This window comes from Oryctolagus cuniculus, chromosome 2 (assembly GCF_051225735.1).
Source record: "Oryctolagus cuniculus isolate XC-2025 breed Fujian yellow rabbit chromosome 2, ASM5122573v1, whole genome shotgun sequence".
Taxonomy (NCBI): domain Eukaryota; kingdom Metazoa; phylum Chordata; class Mammalia; order Lagomorpha; family Leporidae; genus Oryctolagus; species Oryctolagus cuniculus.
In genome coordinates, this window is record NC_142868.1 from 20488526 (window position 1) to 20508101 (window position 19576).

General features: G+C 40.6%; 1 protein-coding gene across 2 annotated transcripts in view; it reads left to right on the forward strand.

The window, feature by feature from the left end:
* The window catches only part of PI4K2B (phosphatidylinositol 4-kinase type 2 beta), a 42126-nt gene extending 22766 nt beyond the window's left edge, over nucleotides 1–19360 (forward strand). Inside the window, exons 8-11 of one of the 2 annotated variants that reach the window (XM_051842315.3) lie at nucleotides 2200–2333; nucleotides 2860–2919; nucleotides 3213–3424; nucleotides 16974–19360. In XM_051842315.3, coding sequence (XP_051698275.3) covers nucleotides 2200–2333; nucleotides 2860–2919; nucleotides 3213–3419 — 401 coding nt within the window. In that variant the 3' untranslated portion in view covers nucleotides 3420–3424; nucleotides 16974–19360. The remainder of the gene's footprint in view (nucleotides 1–2199; nucleotides 2334–2859; nucleotides 2920–3212; nucleotides 3425–16973) is intronic. The other variant, XM_051842324.3, reaches the window with a different exon arrangement.
* Nucleotides 19361–19576: the final 216 nt, after the last annotated feature.

Genomic DNA, 19576 nt, shown 5'->3' on the forward strand with positions numbered 1-19576 from the left:
CCCAGAGTACTGGCGCCGCAGGCGGAGAATTAGCCTAGTGAGCCGCGGCGCCGGCCATAATTTTCTTTTTGACAGAAATAATTTAGAAGTATTTTGTTTGATTGTAAAATTTCTAGGTTTTTTTCTTTAGTGTCCATTCTTGCTATTTTTTCCTAACTATCCATTGTCGTTTCCTGTATTGTGATTTGTGAATATGGCTTGTGTGGATGTTGGTGTTTTTTGCAATTTGTTAGACATTTCTGTATGATCTTATATACAATCAATATGGAGAGTTGTGCAGTTGGCCTTTGAGTAACACAGGTTTGAACTGCAGGTCCCTTTGTATGGGGATTTCTTTTTTGAGACTTGTAACAATTAGAAAAAAGTCATAGACTAACCCTAGAAATATTATAGAATTTAAGAAAAAGGTATGTCATGAATGCATAAAATATATGTAGGTAGTAGTCTGTCACTACCATAAAGCATTCAGAAATCCATTATAAAAAAGTTAAATTTGGGACGGACGTTGTGGTGCAGTGGGTTAAGCTGCCGCCACTCGGGACACCATCATTCCATACTGGAGTGCTGGCTTGAGTACTGGTGGCTCTGCCTCTGATCCAGCTCCCTGCTGATGCACCTGGGAAGGCAGTGGATAATACTTGAGCCCTGCTACCCATGTGGGAGACCAGGATGGAGTTCCTGTTCCTGATTTCAGCCTGGCCCAGACCTAATCGTTGCAGCCATTTGGGGAGTAAACCAGTGGGTAGAAGACATCTCTCCTCTGTCTCTATTGCTCCACCTTTCAAATAAATAAATGTATCTTAAACAAGTTAAAAGTTGTGAAAACTTAGGCACACAAGCACATCATACATAGTACCATTCACAATTGAGATGCCGTGTTAAATCATAACTGCATAAAGTGAACTCTAGGTACATAACCCTACTATTACTATAATAATTTCATAGCCACCTCTTATTGAATGTCATACGTGGATTTTTGGCTGCACAAGGGGTTGGTACTTCTGAGGCCTCATTGTTCAAGGGTCATATTTGAAAACAATGTGTTTGACACAGAATTATCAATGAAAACTTGAATGCTTCATAGCTGTTGGTCGTATTATATTGTTGACTGATTTCTGACCACTTGATCTGGCTTTCAGATGGTGATTTTGAGAGGTAATTAAGGATCACTGTGATTGTGATTTTGTCAGTTTCTTCTTGTTCTATGCATTATTTGCTTTGCATTTTATAGCATAAAGATCAGGTGTTTTATCTCCCTGGTGGCTTTTTTTTTTTTAAGATTTATTTATTTACTTGAAAGGCAGAGTTACAGAGAGGCAGAGGTAGAGAGAGAGAGAAAGAGAGGTCTTCCATCCACTGATTCACTCCCCAGATGGCCGCAACAGCAGTAACTGGGCCAATCCCAAGCCAGGAGCCAGCCCCTTTTTCCTGGTCTTCCATGCGAGGGCAGGGGCCCAAGCACTTAGGCCATCTTCTACTGCTTTCCCAGGCCATAGCAGAGAGCTGGATGGGAAGTGGGGCAGCCAGAACTCAAACTGGCACCCCTGTGGGATGCTGGCACTGCAGGCAGAGGCTTAGCCTACTGTGCCACAGTGCTGGCCCCACCTTAAACTTTCTTGCAGGAATCTGAATTTAGAAGATTCCACTGTCATACAGGTTTTTCTAGTCCTGGCACTGATGATGTTCTTATGGTAAGACCTAGAGTTAACCCAGACATGGATCTGTTGTCCTTTAAACCCACTTACCTATTTACCTCCTGGTTTAACTTTTTAGAGCATCTGTGTATCAAGTGGCTCACTTCCTGATTAGCAGCTATGGAGGGCGTGAAGCCCTCAGCCATGCTGTTCAGCCTGGGACTGTGAGCAAAGCGTAGGTATTTCTCAACTCAGGAACAAAATACACTCTAAAATGATTTATTTTGAGATAGGGCAGTTTGAGATAGATTTATCCAATTTTGACTCTTGACTAAAACTCTGAAATATAGCTAGTTCCAGTAAGACCACACTGTGCTTTACCGTGTGAGTTGCCGATCAAAACCTGAACTCTGAATAAGACAGCCAGCAAAGGGAGTTGTGTACTGAGAGTTTCTTTCCTGCCGTCTTTCTTGGGATCACCTAGGAGTTGTGAGAAAGAGGTAGGATAAGTGTGTGTCTCACCGAACCATTTCCTGTCCCTGATTAGAATACTTTTTTCTCTTAGATCCATTTCACTGGGCGTGGCTTCCTCAAGCAAAAGTTCCTTTTTCTGAAGAAATAAGAAACTTGATTCTCCCGTATATTTCTGACATGAACTTTGTGCAAGATTTGTGTGAAGATCTTTATGAACTTTTTAAGGTAAATATTTAACACTTTGCTTATTGCAGAAAATGAAGTCTTAGCAGATTTTTCTTCATAGAGCTAACGTGTAATTTACTACTTCTTATATTGCTGCGTGCAGTAGAACCTGACATAACAGAGGAATTAGCAGCTTTACTTTACAAGAGCATAAATTTTAAAACTACACTTCCTATGAGTATTCCTTGAAGGGAGCTTACATTAACATTTCATGAATTGTCTGCATTTTTACAAACTCTATAAATGAAGTGACATGTTGATGACCTGCTGTGAATTAATTCCCTTAAACCCATTGGCTTGTTCCTTTCTGGACAAGTTGACGTATAAATAAATAAAAGTGTTCTTACCATTCTCGGGGTACACAAAATGCATCAGGTAGAAATACCCTCTTCATATTGTATTACCCATTAGGAACACTTGCTAATGGCTTTACCTGCTGAATTGAAGAAATTCCATTGTTTTCAAATATTTGTTTCAAAGATCTTGATTTTTGGAATTATAATAATTTTTCTCTGTCCTGTGATAGACTGACAAAGGATTTGACAAAGCCACTTTTGAAAGTCAGATGTCTGTGATGAGGGGTCAGGTAAGTTGCCTGTTGATCTTGTTCATTAAGAAAGAATCTCTTTGAAGCAATCAACTTTTTTTCTGTGACCCAGAGATGAACTCTCAGTACTGCCTGCTCTGCTTAGCCGGTACAGCCCAGATGATTAGAAGTACAGTTGACATCACTAGTAGCTTTCCTCTTTTGCCTTTTAATTTGGGTATTTTTGACATTGCTGTCTGTTGCTTATTTAACCAATTGGTTCCCCCTGCTATGAGTTTTTGTCCCCATTCCTGAAGGGGACCTTTTCTTCTTTTCTACTTTTTCTTCTTCAGATCCATTCCCCTGGACATTTCAATACCAAGCTCTGTCGCCAGGTGTTCTCCCTGGAGAGCGTGTTTGGACTTTGTGAAACCAGTCAGCAGATAACCATGTCAGCAACACTGGGCACTGACTGGGCCGTGAAGGAGCTGCTTGGCTTCCACTCGGCTGTCTTACCCCTCTCCTCCTTGCCTGCTGTGATGAGAGCTGCCAGGTGTTAGCTGAGGTGTGTTGGCGTGGACCTGGGTGACTCAGGGATGACGCGTGCTTCCTCAGCTCTATCAGTAGTATCTAGATTACGAAGGGAAGACTTGAAATAAAAACAAATTAAACTGTAAACTATCTTTCATTTTTAATTTATTTATTTTAAAGTCAATGTTACACAGAGAGAGAATTAGAGGCGGGGGTGGGGGTCTTCCATCCACTGGTTCACTCCTCAGTTGGCCACAATGGCCAGAACTATGCTGATTGGAAGCCAGGACCAGGCACTTCTTCCGGGTCTCCCACATGGGTGCAGGGGCCCAAGGATTTGGGCCATCTTTTAATGTTTTCCCAGGCCATAGCAGAGAGCTGGATCAGAAGTGGAGCAGCCGAGTCTCAAACCAGTGCCCATATGGGATGTTGGCACTGCAGGCTGTGGCCCTACCCGCTACTCCACAGTGCCGGCCCCAGTAAACCATCTTTGAATGACTTATATGTTAGCATTCTGTTTCTAAAATATACACTGAATAGGTAGCTGTTTGCTACAATACTTCTGGTAAAGAGAATGAGTCAAGTTTTTGCACTGATTATTGTATTATATAACATTAGCAAATAATTTATAATTAAGGCAGATGATGATTCTTTTTTTTAAAGATTTATTTATTTATTTGAAAGGCAGAGTTACGGAGAGGCAGGGGCAGACAGAGAGAAAGAGATCTATCTAGTTCACTCCCCGGATGGCCTCAATGGCCAAAGCCGCATGGATCCAAAGCCAGGAGCCAGGAGCTTCTTCCAGGTCTCCCATGTGGGTGCAGGGGCCCAAAGACTTGGGCCTTCTTGTACTGCTTTCCCAGGCTGTAGCAGAGAGCTAGATCACAAGTGGAACAACTGGGACTTGAACTGGCGACCATGTGGAATGCTGGCACTGCAGCTTGTGACTTTACCTGATACGCCGTAGTGCAGGCTCCTGGGAGATAGAATTTATATCTTGGCAAAAGGAGTACCTAACCCAATAACCCAATAAAAGTGAGGAGCAGGCTGGACAGTGGGGTGTGGACGTGCATAGAGCTGATGAGAGGGGAGCCTGGAGTCCAACCAGGTGGAGTTTTGGTAGTTCAGGTGTGAAGGAAGGGATTAGATGGGCAGTGTGATTGCTGTGTAGGCATTACCGCTCCAAGAATGTATTCGAGCTGCATTTTCTGGCATAGATAATTACCCCCACGTTGACCTTTTTTCCTGAAACAAGTCTGCTTGACATAGCAATGTGCTTCATCTTCTGTAATTTTCTAATTCCTGCAGAGATATCTTTGTCTTAGGAATATGATTTAAAATTAATAAATAATAAAAACTGAGATGCCAGCATGTGGTGCAGCAAATTAAACCGCTGACATCCCATATGAGTGCCAGTTCAAATCCTGGCTGCGCCAGTTCAAATCCTGGCTGCTCCACTTCCAAGCCAGCTCCCTGCTAATGATTTAGGCTGACACTGATGTGGGAAACCTGGATGAACTTCCTGGCTCCGGCCTTGCACCTTGCCCAGTCTTGGCTGTTGAGGCCATTTGGGTAGTAAACCAACCGATGGAAGATTTTGGTCTCTCTTTCTCTATCTTTCTCTTACTCTGCCTTTCAAATAAATAAACAAATGTTGCAAATAATTTAGTAAGCATTAACTGTGGATTAGAGTGAGCACAAAGCCCGTCTGAGAAAGTAGGAGGAGGTTCCAGTTCTGAGGTCTGTTAGTCTGTTACAGAGATGTAGCCATGGCTTTATGGTCTCTTAGATAAGCTTATTCCTGTCCTGTCTCATTCACAAAACAGCTAAGGTGCTATAAAAAGCCGTATAATAAAATACAAAAAATGACAGGATCAAGATCTGGGGAGAGAAAAAATAAAATCCTGGTATCTTGGTTATATCTTTTAATTTGATTTTGTTTTACTTTCAAAGTTTGATTTGATTTTTAATTTGTAATAGCTAAAAAAGGATAACATATCCTGATGATTGTGTAACTCTGGTTTTAGCTGTTTTTTTAAGCTTATCTTTGAAAATCATGTAATGCTCTGTATTGGTTTTTTTTGTTTGTTTTTACACAATATTTTTAAACAGTACCTTTATTTTAGTTTCAGTAGTCATAGTTTGAAATTATTAGTGCATAGTTTGAAATTATTTTCCTTCTAGATATGACATCAAAATAATCTTAACAGATTCATGGAAAATAACTTGGAGTTTTCCATTCAAGGCAACTCCAAATAGGTAGCATATGCACTCCACTCTCCCAGATATTCGCTACCCAGGGCAGCTTAATGTGCTTTATGAATTCTGTTAATATATAGCTTCTCTAGTACAGCAATAAACATGTGAAGTTTGATTTAGTCCAACTTCAAATTCCACTAGTAAGGTGACCAATTTGTAATTTTTTTTAACTTTTATTTTTTTTTTTTTTTATTTTTTATTTTTTATTTTTTTTTTTTTTTGACAGGCAGAGTGGACAGTGAGAGAGAGAGACAGAGAGAAAGGTCTTCCTTTGCCGTTGGTTCACCCTCCAATGGCCGCCGCGGCCGGCGCGCTGCGGCCGGCGCACCGCGCTGATCCGATGGCAGGAGCCAGGAGCCAGGTGCTTTTCCTGGTCTCCCATGGGGTGCAGGGCCCAAGCACCTGGGCCATCCTCCACTGCACTCCCTGGCCACAGCAGAGGGCTGGCCTGGAAGAGGGGCAACCGGGACAGAATCCGGCGCCCCAACCGGGACTAGAACCCGGTGTGCCGGCGCCGCTAGGCGGAGGATTAGCCTAGTGAGCCGCGGCGCCGGCCCTTTTTTTAACTTTTATTTAATGAATATAAATTTCGAAAGTACAGCTTATGGATTACAATGGCTTTCCCCAGCCATAAGTTCCCTCCCACCCGCAACCCTCCCCTCTCCCACTCCCTCTCCCCTTCCATTCACATCAGGATTCATTTTCAATTATCTTTATATACAGAAGATCAATTTAGCATATATTAAGTAGTTTTCAACAGTTTGCACCCACACAGAAACACAAAGTGTAAAATACTGTTTGAGTACTAGTTATAGCATTAAATCACAATGTATAGCACATTTAGGCAGAGATCCTACATGAGGAGTAAGTACACAGTGACTTCTGTTGTTGACTTAACAAATTGATACTCTTGTTTATGGTGTCAGTAATCACCCTAGGCTTTTGTCATGAGTTGCCAAGGTTATGGAGGCCTTTTGAGTTCGCCGACTTTGATCTTATTTAGACAAGGTCATAATCAAAGTGGAAGTTCTCTCCTCCCTTCAGAGAAAGGTGCCTCCTTCTTTGATGACCTGTTCTTTCCACTGGGATCTCACTCGCAGAGATCTTTCGTATAGGGTTTTGTGGGTTTTGTTTTTGTTTTTGTTTTTGCCAGAGTGTCTTGGCTTTCCATGCCTAAAATACTCTCATGGGCTCTTCAGCCAGATCTGAATGCCTTAAGGACTGATTCTGAGGCCAGAATGCTGTTTAGGACATCTGCCATTCTATGAGTCTGCTGTGTATCCCGCTTCCCATGTTGGATCGTTCTCTCCCTTTTTGATTCTATCAGTTAGTATTAGCAGACACTAGTCTTGTTTATGTGATCCCTTTGACTCTTAGTCCTATCATTATGATCAATTGTGAACAGAAATTGATCGCTTGGACTAGTGAGATGGCATTGGTACATGCCACCTTGATGGGATTGAATTGGAATCCCTTGGCACGTTGCTAACTCTACCATTTGGGGCAAGTCCAATTGAACATGTCCCAACTTGTACATCTCCTCCCTCTCTTATTCCCACTCTTATATTCAGGGTAATGTTCTATATTGCAAAGTAAATCAGTATTTGTGAGAAAAAATAAATAAAAATAATAGTATCCTATATTCCAAGCAACAGAATGATCTCAACTGGTGCTTTGAGTCAGAATACTTAGTTATTTGTCCTTTATAAATATTCCTTAAATGTCTCTCCTCTCCTGTTTTGCTTTTTAATGTAATGATTTATGCTTTATACAATCAAGCCGTTTGCCCTAGTTTGTAGTAAGTCTTCAGTTTTATACACATAATCAATGACATGCTCTCATTCTTCCCACACAGATATAGACTCGAACTATTTTGAAGCTATTTCTTTTCAAATTCAGAAGTGGTTTTAACTTCCCGAAAGTTAAAGATAAACCATATTTTGAATTTTATACTAAATAGCAGAAAGTCATAATCAGGTTCAATAAAATTCATCTCATATTCTGTTTGGAACATTGGACCTTAGAATACATTTAACTTACAGAAAACATGAATTGTATTTACTACATGCTTTTTAAAATAGCAGAAATAATAAACTATTTTATGAAGCAAATTTATAAACCAGAAGGTCATTTGCAGATTCAATAATAATTGACGTTAAAGAAAATGAAGCTCGCACTTTAGCACCTCCTGAGTATGTGACCCCGTACAGGATATTTTAATGTTTGCTATTCTTCATCCTCACCACAACTCCGCATAGCAGTCTGCATGGCACATAGATGAAACGCCCAGGGGCAGGTGTTCAGCTCGTAGTGAAGATGGTGTGTAGGATACCCATGCCCCCTGTTGGACTGCCTGGGTTCAAGTCCTGACTCTGCTCTTGATTCCAGCTTTCTGCTGATACCCAGCCTGGGAGGCCACGGTACTTGGGTCCCTGCTACCCTCATGGGAGACCTGAATTGAATTCTTGGTTCCCTCTTTGTTCCCCCACCGCCAGCCCAGGGCCATTTTGAGCGGTTTAGAGAGTGAACCAGCAGATCAGAGTGCTCACGTGCTCTCCAGCCCCTGTTACCTTCCCCCACACCTTTCCAAATAAACTAAGTAAATACATGTTTAGAAAAGAAAAATAAACTTGGCTCAAAGGGTTAACGTGTTGCATCTGTGAGGTGGGAGAATCTATCTAAGCCTGCAGAGCTTCAAGATGTAGACAATTGCCCTTGCTGGAGCCCTTATCTCTCCTCTGGATTTATTAGCATGCTAAGTGGCATCCTTATCTCTTCTCCCACCCCTCTTCCACATTAAGATGAGATTAATCTCTTAAAACAAGTGAGATCATCCTAAACAAGTGATTTAAAACTTCCATGACTTGTGCATGTGTCCTGGCTGAACCCAGGCTTCTCGCACAGGCCGCAAGGCCTGCATAGCGTATCTCCCACCGACACACCTGCCTTTGTCTCTTGCCATTTTGCCCCCTACCCTACCCTTTGGAAGCCTGAACCACTCTCCCTTCCCATTGCCCAGCAGTGCCCTGTGCGTGCTGTCCTCTCTCCTTGGATAGCTTTCCCCTTTTTATCTAGAGAACAGCTTTCCCTTCAAGCTCCAGCTCCATGTTCCCAGGCGCCTCCTGCCTCCCAGGGTGCTGCAGCACTCCTTGGGAATGTGCTGGTGTTTCATTTTGCTCAGAAGTTTGGCTTTTAAATCAGCATATCTAGGTACATGACTACTGAAAACTAGCTTAAAATCAGCCATAAGGTAAAATATATGTGGTTTTATGTATACAGCAAGTCTTACGCCCACTGAAATTTGACAACCAGTGGACTAACCTAAAGAAAAGCCAAGTCTACCTGCGGAAGTCCTCAGGTTTATGCCATCTGCCTTTGCCATAACTGTGACTTCTCTCTCCAGCTATCACATGTGGCATCGGTGGAGGATTCTAGTGTTTTCTCTTGCCTGCAGTCTTTTCTCTGTTCTAGGTTTTTGTTTTTTTTTTAATAATTCTCTGTGATTTATTTATTTAGTTTTGAAAATGTATTTATTTGAAAGGCAGAGATACAGAGAAAGAGGGAGAGACAGAGAGAAAGAGATCTTCCATCCACTAATTCACTCCTCAAATAGCTGCAACAGTCAGAGTTGGGCCAGGCTAAAGCCAGGATCCTAGAACTCCTTCCGGGGTCTCCCATGTGGGTGGTAGGGACCTGAGTACTTGAGCCATCCTCCTCTGCCTTCCCAACTCCATTAGCAGGGAGCTGTATGGGAACTGGAGTAGCCAGTACTCAAATGGGATGCCAGAATTCCAGGCGGCGGCTTAATCTGCTGTCCAATAACGCAGGCCCCATCGCTGACTTAAACTTAGAGTAGTAGATGTTTTCTCTTTGAGAAGTGAAAAGTGAGCAGTAGGTAGGGGATAGGATCATATTTTAAAGGGTAGAGGTTCCCTTGTAGCTGAAGCATTTAGCATACTGTATTATGGTGTCTGCTCATGTGGCGCTTTGTTTATAGAATGTGAGTTCTTTAGGGGCTCACGAGGCTTTGCCTTTTTGTTCAATAGCCTCTCCTCCCAACACAATGAGTACTCAGTGAGTGTTTCTGTAGTTAACATGCAGACCTGCCGAGCATCTCCTGAACCCCCAGAGAAATACTAGTGTCAAGATAGTTTTAGGATTGAATAATTTTTGCTTTTATATGACTGTTTGACAATTGCTGATCTTACAGAGTGACGTTAATTTTTTTGTACCTGTTTTCCAAATTCTCTTCAACAATCATGTATTGCTTCTGAGTCAGGAAAACATTAAATGTTACTGAAATTGATATATTTAAACTAACATTTTTAGGATAGAATTTTCAAAATCCAAAGAGGAACTAACCAGAACAATTCATTCCTAAGCCATGCTGGAACACACATTTTATTTTCATGGCAAGATAATAATTACCAAATAACTTTCAGAAGTTTTTGAAAAATTTTATGAATGTATTTATTTTCAGTTAATTTTAAAGGCAGAGACAGACTAAGAGTCAGAGGTGGAGAACAAGATCCTCCACCTGCTGATTCACTCACCAAATGCTTGCAACAACCAGGGCTGAGCCAAACCAAGGCCAGGAGCGTGGAAAACAATTCTGGTCTCCCGTGTGAGTGGCAGGGACCAAAATACTTGAGCCATTGCCCGCTGCCTCTCAGGGTGCATATCAGCAGGAACTGTGATTGGAAACAGAACCAAGACTCAGCACTCCCACCTGGGATGCAGACATCCCAAGTTACATCTTAACTACTGCTCCAGACACCCATTCTGACTTCTTTTTTTCTTGTTAATCAAATACAACCAATATAGAAAAAATTTTAAGAGCTTAAAAGTGACCTCACATCTGTAACTACTGTTGCCTTTAGAGGCTTATTTCCCTGATGTGCAGTTCTTCTTGGATCTAACTCATCTGGTTTATCCCAAAGTATGAGGGGGAAGGCAGGCATTTGACCTATAGGTAAAGATGCCCACATCCCACCTCAAAGTGCCCGGGTTCAACTGCCAGCTTTGGCTCCTGAATCCAGCTTCCTGTCAATCAGTGCAGACCTTTTGCAACTGTGAGGTGGGAGAATAGGGATGTAGTAGTGCTGGCTTAAGTGGTTGGGCTCCTGCCTCCCATGTGGGAGACCTGGATTGTGTTCCCAGCTTTGGTCCCTGCAGACAAGAAAACAGCCATTATAGGCATTTGCAGATGTGAATGGTAGCCTCCACTACCACCCTATGCCACCAGAAAAAAGGAAAGCAGTTATATTTATTTATTAATATATCTTTATGTTGAAACCTTTATGCTTATTAATATTAACTGATCTTTACAAGAATCCTAGAAATACTTACCATGTATGTATATTTTTTCAAATACCTGATACACCTATATATTTTTTTAAAGATTTATTTATTTGAAGGCAGTGTTACAGAGAGGCAGAGGCAGAGAGAGAGAGACAGGTCTTTCATCTGCTGGTTTATTCCCGAAATGTCTGCAACAGCCAGAGCTGGGCCAATCTGAAGTCAGGAGCCAGGAGCTTCTTCCAGTTCTCCCATGTGGGTGCAGGGGCCCAAGGACTTGGGCCACCTTCGGATGCTTTCCCAGGCACATTAACTGGGAGCTGGATCAGAAGTAGAGCAGTCAGGACTCAAACTAGCACTCTTATGGGATACCAGTGCCACAGGAGGCAGCTTTCCCTGCTATACCACAGGACTGCCACCAGCCAACCTATATTTCTAAAGTACATAATAAAAGGAAATTTGTCCTGATATGTAGGTGTAAAGTGAATTTTTAAAATTTTATTTTATCTGTACGGACAATAGAATAGGCCATAAGCTATGTGTTGAGTTTCCTAACCTGATTTCTATGCTTAAATACAAATTCCAAGAGTATCCTTGAATATGGGGTACAACATATATTACTTTTCTTGGTTTTGTTTCCTATTTAAGAATAAACTTATTTAGGATGACTGCCTTCCCAAATTCTCACCAGCGGTGGGTTAGGGTATCTCTTTCCCCACATCCTCACCAGCATTTATTATTTTTTGATTTTTGGATGATAGCCATTAGTGATTTGGATGATAGCCAAATTTTGGATGATAACCATAAGTGGGGTGAAGTGAAACCTCATTGTAGCTTTTACTTGCATTTCCCTGATGGCTAGTAATCCTGAGCATTTTTTCATGTGTCGGCCATTTGTATTTCATCATTTCAAATATGCCTGTTCATGTCCTTTGCCCATTTCTTAACTGGATTGTTTTGTTGTTGAGTTTCTTGACCTCTTTATAAATCCTGGAGATTAATCCTTTATCAGTTGCACCATTTGCAAATATTTTCTCTCATTGTGTCGGTTGCCTCTTCAGTTTCCTCAGAGTTTCTTCTTTCTTCTTACATCAGCTTGATGTAATCCCATTTATCTATTTTTGCTTTGATTGCCTGTGCTTCTGGGTTCTTTTCCAAGAAGTCTTTGCCTATACCAATGTCTTGTAGTTTCCCCAATGTTTTCCTCTAGTAATTTGATGGTATCAACTTGTAGATTTAGAGCCTTGCTCCATTGTCAGTTGATTGATTGATTGATTGATTTGAAAGGCAGAGTTACAGAGAGAGGTCATCCATCCACTGGTTGATTCTCCAAATGGCCGCAATGATCTGGGCTGGCCTAGGATGAAGCCAGGATCCAGGAGCTTTTTCTGGATCTCCCATGTGAGTGTAGGGGCATAAGCAATTGGGCCATCCTCTACTTCTTTTCCAAGAGCATTAGCAGGGAGCTGGATCTGAAGTGGAGCAGCTAGGACTCGAACCTGTGCCCATATGGGTTGCCAGTGCTGAATGCTGGGGCTTTAAACCACTGTACCACAGCACTGGCCCCTGTCAGTTGATTTTGTATAAAGTATAAGATAGGGGTTTTGTTTTAAACTTCTGCACACATAGATCCAATTTTCCCAACACCATTTGTTGAAGAGACTGTTCTTTCTCCAGGGATTGATTTTAGCTAGTTTGTCAAAAATTAGTTGGCTATGCCTGCATGGATTAATTTCTAGGGTTTCTGTTCTGTTCCTTTGGTCTACATGTCTATTTTTGTGCCAATACCAGGCTGTTTTGATTATAACTGCCCTGTATTATGTTTGAAATTTGGTCTTGTGATGCCTCCAACTTTGTTTTGATTGTGTGAGATTGCTTTAGCTATTCAGGGTCTCTTGTGTTTTTATATGAATTTTATCTAGATCTGCATATAATGTCTTTGATATTTTATTGGGATCACATTTAATCTGTAAATTGCTTTGGGTAGTATGGACATTTTGATGATACTAATTCTTCAAATCTAAAACATGAAAATTTTTTTCCATTTTTAGTGTATTTTTCTATTTATGTTTTGTAATTTTCATTGTAGACATCTTTCACATTCTTGATTAAATTTATAACAAGATATTTAAGGTTTTTTTGTAGCTGTTGTGAATGGTATTGATCTTAGAAGTTTTTTCTCAGCCCTGACATTATTTGTGCATACAAAGGCTGGTTTTTTGTTTTGTTTTGTTTTTGTTTTGTTTTGTTTTGTTTTTGACAAGCAGAGTTAGACAGTGAGAGAGAGAGACAGACAGAAAGGTCTTCCTTCGTTGGTTCACCCCCCAAATGGCTGCTACGGCCAGCGCCTGCGCTGATCCGAAGCCAGGAGCCAGGAGCTTCCTCCTGGTTTCGCATGCGGGTGCAGGGCCCAAGCACTTGGGCCATCTTCCACTGCCTTCCCGGGCCACAGCAGAGAGCTGGACTGGAAGAGGAGCAACTGGGACAAAATCCGGTACCCCAACCGGGACTAGAACCCGGGTGCCAGTGCCGCAGGTGGAGGATTAGCCTAGTGAGCTGTGGCGCCAGCCTACGGCTATTGATTTTTATGTGCTGATTTTATATCCTGCAACTTCATCAAACTCTCCTATGAATTCCAATAGTCTCTTAGTGGAATCTTTTGGTTCCCCTAAATATAGGATCATGTCATCTGCAAACAGGGATAATTTGACTTCCTACTTTCCAATTTATATCTCTTTGATTTATTTTTCTTGCCTAGTAGCTCTGGTTAAAACTTCCAGAACTATAATGAATAACAATGATGAAAACAGGCATCCTTGTCTGGTTTCGAATCTTAGTGGAAATGGTTCCAACTTTTCCACATTCAGTATGATGCTGGCTGTGGGTTTGTGATGCATTGCCTTAATTGTGTTGAGGAATATTCCTTTTGTACCCAATTTGCTTAAGATTTTTATCATGAAAGGATGTTATATTTTAACAAATGCTTCCTCAGCATCAATTGAGATAATCATATAGGTTTTTATTATTTAATTTGTTAATGTGATGTATCAGATTTATTCATTTGAATACGTTGAACCATCCCTGCATACTAGAGCTAAATCCCACTTGGTTTGGGTGAATGATCTTTCAGATGTATTGTTGAATTCAGTTGGCTAGTATTTTGTTGAGGATTTTTACATCTATATTAATCAGAGATATTGGTCTATAGTTCTCTTGCTTTGTGGTATCTTTCCCTTGTTTTGGAATTAAGGTGATGCTGGTCTCATAGAAGGAATTTGGGAAGATTCCTTCCCTTTCAATTGTTTTAGATAGTTTGAGAAGAACTGGAGTCAGTTCTTGTTTAAAAGTTTGGTAGAATTCAGCAGTGAAGCCATCTGGTCCTGGGCTTTTCCTTATTACTAATTCAATCTCCATATTTGGTTATTGGTCTGTTTAGGTTTTCTGTGTCTTCACAATTCAATTTTGGTAGATTGTAGTGTTCAGAAATCTATCCATTTCTTCTAGATTTTCCAATCTGTTGATCTATAAGCTCTTGGTAGTAATTCCTAATGATTCTTTTTATTTCTGTGATATCTATTGTAACATTTCCTTTTTCATCTCTGATTTTATTAATTTGGGTCTTTTTGTTGTTGTTAGTTGAGCCACTGGTGTCTCAATTTTTTTTTTTTTCAAAAAAAAAAAAAGCTCTTTATTTTACTGATCTTTTGTATCTTTTTTTGTTTCAATTTTGTTTATTCTTTAATTTTTTAAAGATTTATTTTATTTATTTAAAAAGTAGAGTTACAAAGAGACGGGGGCAGAGATAGAGACCTTCCATTGCTGGTTCACTCCCCAAATGGCTGCAACAGCTGGGACTGGGCCAGGCCAAATCCAAGAGCCAGGAGTTTCATCCAGGTCTCCCTTGTGGGTTCAGGGGCCCAAGCACTTGGGCCATCTTCCACTTTCCCAGGAGCAGGAAGCTGGATCAGAAGTGGTACAGCCAGAGCTCTAACCAGCAGCAGCAGCTTAACCCGCTAAGCCACAACACCAGCCCCTTGTTCTCTGATTTTGATTTTTTTTTCCCTCCTCCTAGTAATTTTGGGTTTGTTTATTGTTTTTCTAGATGCATTGTTAAATCATTTATTTGTGGCCTTTCCTTTCTTGTTGTAGGCTCTAATTGTTATAAACTTTCCTCTTTTTTTTTTTTTTTTTTTTGACAGGCAGAGTGGATAGTGAGAGAGAGAGACAGAGAGAAAGGTCTTCCTTTGCCATTGGTTCACCCTCCAATGGCCGCCGCGGCCAGCGCGCTGCGCTGCAGGACCCAAGCACTTGGGCCATCCTCCACTGCCTTCCCGGGCCACAGCAGAGAGCTGGCCTGGAAGAGGGGCAACCGGGAAAGAATCTGGTGCCCTGACCGGGACTAGAACCTGGTGTGCCGGCGCCACTAGGTAGAGGATTAGCCTATTGAGCTGCAGCGCTGGCCATAAACTTTCCTCTTAACAGTGATTGCTGCATCCCATAAGTTTTGATATTGTGTTGTCATCTTCATCCGTTTCTAGGAATTTGTTTATTTCCCTTTTGATTTCTTCGATGGCCCAGTGTTCCTTCAGGAGCATGTTGTTCAGTCCATGTGTTTGCATATGCTCTAGAGTTTCTGAAGTTGCTAATTTCTAGCTTCACTCTCTTGTGGTCAGGAAAAATACATGGTACAATTTCAGTTTTTTGAATTTGTTGAGACTTGTTTTATGACCTAGCATGTGGTCTGTCCTAGAGGAAGCTCCATGAAATGATGAAAGGCTGTGTATTCTGCAGCTGTGGGGTGAAACGTTCTGTAGGTATCAATTAAGTCCATTTGACCCATAGTGTAGATCTGCTCTATGGTTTTATTGTTGCTATTTTGTCTAGTTGATCTGTTCCTTGATGGAAGTGGGGTGTTGAAGCCCCCTATTATTATTGTATTGGGTCTATGTCTCCCTTTAGATCCATTAACATTGGTTTTAAATAGCCAGGCACCCTGGCATTGGGTGCATATACGTTTACTCTAGTCACATCATCCTGTTGATTGATTCCTTAATCATTACATAATGTCCTTCTTTATCTCTTTTAACAGTTTTTGTGTTAAAGTCTATTTTGTCTGACATTATGATGGCTACTCCTGCTTCTTTTTGCTCTCCATTAGCGTAGAACATCTTGTTCCATCCTCTCACTTTCAGTCTGGGTGCATCTTTGCTGGTGAGGTGTGTTTCTTGCAGGCAGCAGATAGCTGGGTCTTGGTCCCCATTCTCATTTTCTAACAGAGAAATATTTTCAGTTCATTGACTTCTCCCCCTCCTAAAATTATGCTCTATGAAGGCAAGAATTTTTTTAATTTTTATATTCCCAGAACTTTGAACAAAGAATACAATAAATTTATTTGTTGAATGAATGGACAAGCCAAGTGTTAATGAAAACTGAACTATTCAGACCAAAATCTGTTAGGTTCTATGTCAAATGAATTATGTAGACTACTTCACTTTCTTTGATTTAATTTCTCCTGGACATAGAAGCACTTGAGAATATCTTCAAGTTACCAATTGGCAAAAGTTACTTAATTCTGATATTATATATTTGTGTGTGCATATGTGTGTACACGTATCAACATGTATTTTAATTTGTTTTATTTGAAAGGCAGAGATACAGAGGAGAGAGCTCCAGTCCACTCAGTTCTCTCACAAATGACTGTAGTTGCTCTGGGTGGAGAGCCTGGAGCTCAGTCCTGCTCTCTATCTAGGAGGCAGGAACACAATAAGTGGAGCCCTTAGTGCTGTCTTCCAGGGTCTGCATTAGTGGGAAGCCGAAGTGAGGAGCCGGAGGTGGGTATCAAACCCAGGCACTCTGATGTGGTGTGTGTAGGCCAGATGCCTACCCCTACACATATTCTTAGTGGTTAGCCATTACCACGACCTCTGTTGTGATGGTTAAAACTGTAGTGAATACATGGTTAAAATAATGTCAGTGAAGTGAACTTTTTTTTAATATGCGAATTGTTGCAAATCTCCTCTCCACAGATCTTGAACCTCACTCAGGCTTTGAAAGACGGGAAGAGCCCCGTGCAGCTGGTTCAGATGCCTTGCGTGATTGTGGAACGCAGCAGAGGGGGAGGCCAGGGTCGGATCGTTCACCTGAGCGGCTCCTTCACCCAGACTGTCCACTGCAGGAAGCCGTTTTTTTCCTCCTGGTAGCAGATTTAAGAGTAGGACAAACCAACTGGTACTGTTATGTCGTTAGATGTTACAGTAATATAAATCCAATGTTAAGATCTCCAGTTGCCAAAACCTCAAATAATTTAAGTCTTTTTAAAAGGTTGCATTTTGAATGTAATCAAAGTTTACAGTTTTTTGTCCAAATATTAAATTTCTATTTCAGGGAAAAAGTGATGTATCTCCTAGATTGTATTTTTGCAGAAACTGTATATCTTCTGTTGTTAGTTAAGGTAATTTCATGGTTTACACATCCTGGAATATAGAATTCTCAGTAGAAGAACAAGGTATTTGCTGACTTGGAGTTGAGTAACTTTATATCCTCTTCAAACACTGAGCACTGCTCACGCTCACTCGTCTTACTTACAAAGGCCTGGGAGGGCGCCCAGGTCTGCAGCTGCTCTAAGAGTGGAGTACTTAACGTAAGAATTGCCTTAATTTTAAAAGCTGCTATTTTTACAACTTGAAAGAGAGCCCCTAAAGTGGCCATTATTAGGGACCAGAAAATTATATCCTGGTTAAGCAACAGGTGAACTTTTTTTTCTAACTTCACAGGTTTTTTGAGGAAAGAAAATCTGTCGATGCTGCCCCTTTTCCAAAGAATGGAACACTCAGCTTAGATTTGAGGGGAATAATATGGAATTAAGTAGATCCCTAATATTTTGAAATTTTAAATACTCTTAAAAATTCACTGGTTTCTGGCATGGGATCAAGTAGTCAATCAATTAGTACTTCAGCATACTGATTCTGTTCAGTTTAGTACTTCAGTTAGTATTGAACTTTAATAAAACAAAATATGCCCCAAAATATATATGGTATTATATTTCAGGACCCTGGGTTATAAGTTTCTAAAAAAAAATAGTGGTACTTGAAATTAGTAGACTTTTTAAATAATTATAGTCCATTTGAGATTATCAGCCCAGATTAAAGAGGAACAAGACAGTGATAACCATGAAATCACTGATGCTTGACTTTGAGGTTGAACGGTGTACTTTGAGTGTGAGAATGTCTGGCGTTACTGGGACTCGAACCCTGCTCGCTCGGTAAGGGTCTGAATGCAGCTCCGCCCGACGTGAAGACATCACTCCAGGGAAGCAGGTTCTGTGTCCTCACAGGCTCACAGCCAGGAACGTCACCACGCGGACGACACTGGCTGACTGGGGTTTTGGGCCTTTTGTATGTTAAGCTTACTATCTTGTGATTTTGATTTTTTAATGAAGTATTTTTGGGTACAGAGTGTTTTGTGATGGTTAAATTGGGAAGTAAGACAGATCTGCAGTTCTCTCCTCCATCACAGCTTTCTCTTGGTCTTCATGGTGGTGATGAACGAGAGCACTGCGGCCCTAATGGGGGTCATTGGAAGTCTGTGTTCTCCTACCTCTCCCAATCCTCCCATTAGCTCAACTTTGAGATAGTGGGAAATTAACTGGAACCTGAAAATGCAAACTATGGGTACTATTTTTAAATAAATATTGGTATTGAAAATGTGCCTTTAGATAAATGCTAGTAATCAAAGTGTGCCTTTTGAAGATGTGTTCTGAAAGAAAGGTAATGATTCAGTGTGATGTGGGTGTAACTTTCATCAAATAGTTTTTACAGGATTTTGAGAGTTGCTATATTAATTTTTATAACAGAGAGCTACTGTTTTATACCCTAAAATTAAAATAGTGTAAAAATATTTTTACATGTCTGACATGCCAGTAAAGTTGGATTATTTAAGATATGCCTACAAGTCAAAATACACTAGCTGTATTTTGTAAGATGTCATGAACATAATTCTTATTTAAATATTGTATTTTTTCAATAAGTATATTTATATTGACAAACACGGTAGACTAAGGGCAATAAAAATCATTGTCTTAAGGCTAGATTTCTCCCAGATGTATGTATATTGAATATTTAGAACATTTGTGAACACATGTACATTTATAAATGATGCCAGACCATCATTTTCTTAATCATATAATAGTGCTATAGTTTAATTTGTTATAATTCCAACAAAAAACATTTAAACTGGAGCCTTTCTTTGTAAATAGAAGCATTTTTATTTTAATTATATACTGCCTTATCACCCCCAAAATATGTCAAAAATTGAAAAATGTAGATTTTTTTTGCAGACTTGAAAATAATTTGATTTATGGAAAAAATTTTTAATGTAGAGTACTATGCTGGTATTAAAACCTTGTTCAAAATGATAGTGACATGTTCTTGGGTCACATTGTATCTTAAATCCTTTTACAGATACCTGAAGAGACAGGTAGCATCTTAGGTTTTGCAGTCTGCCATCCTTCACCAAGCTGCGTGGGTAAGCACACAGAGTGCGGCAGACTCTTGGTGCCATTCTACGCTTCCAAGCCTCCCTTGCCATTGGTTTGGGGCCATGTGCCTCTGGCCAGTGAGACGTGACTGAC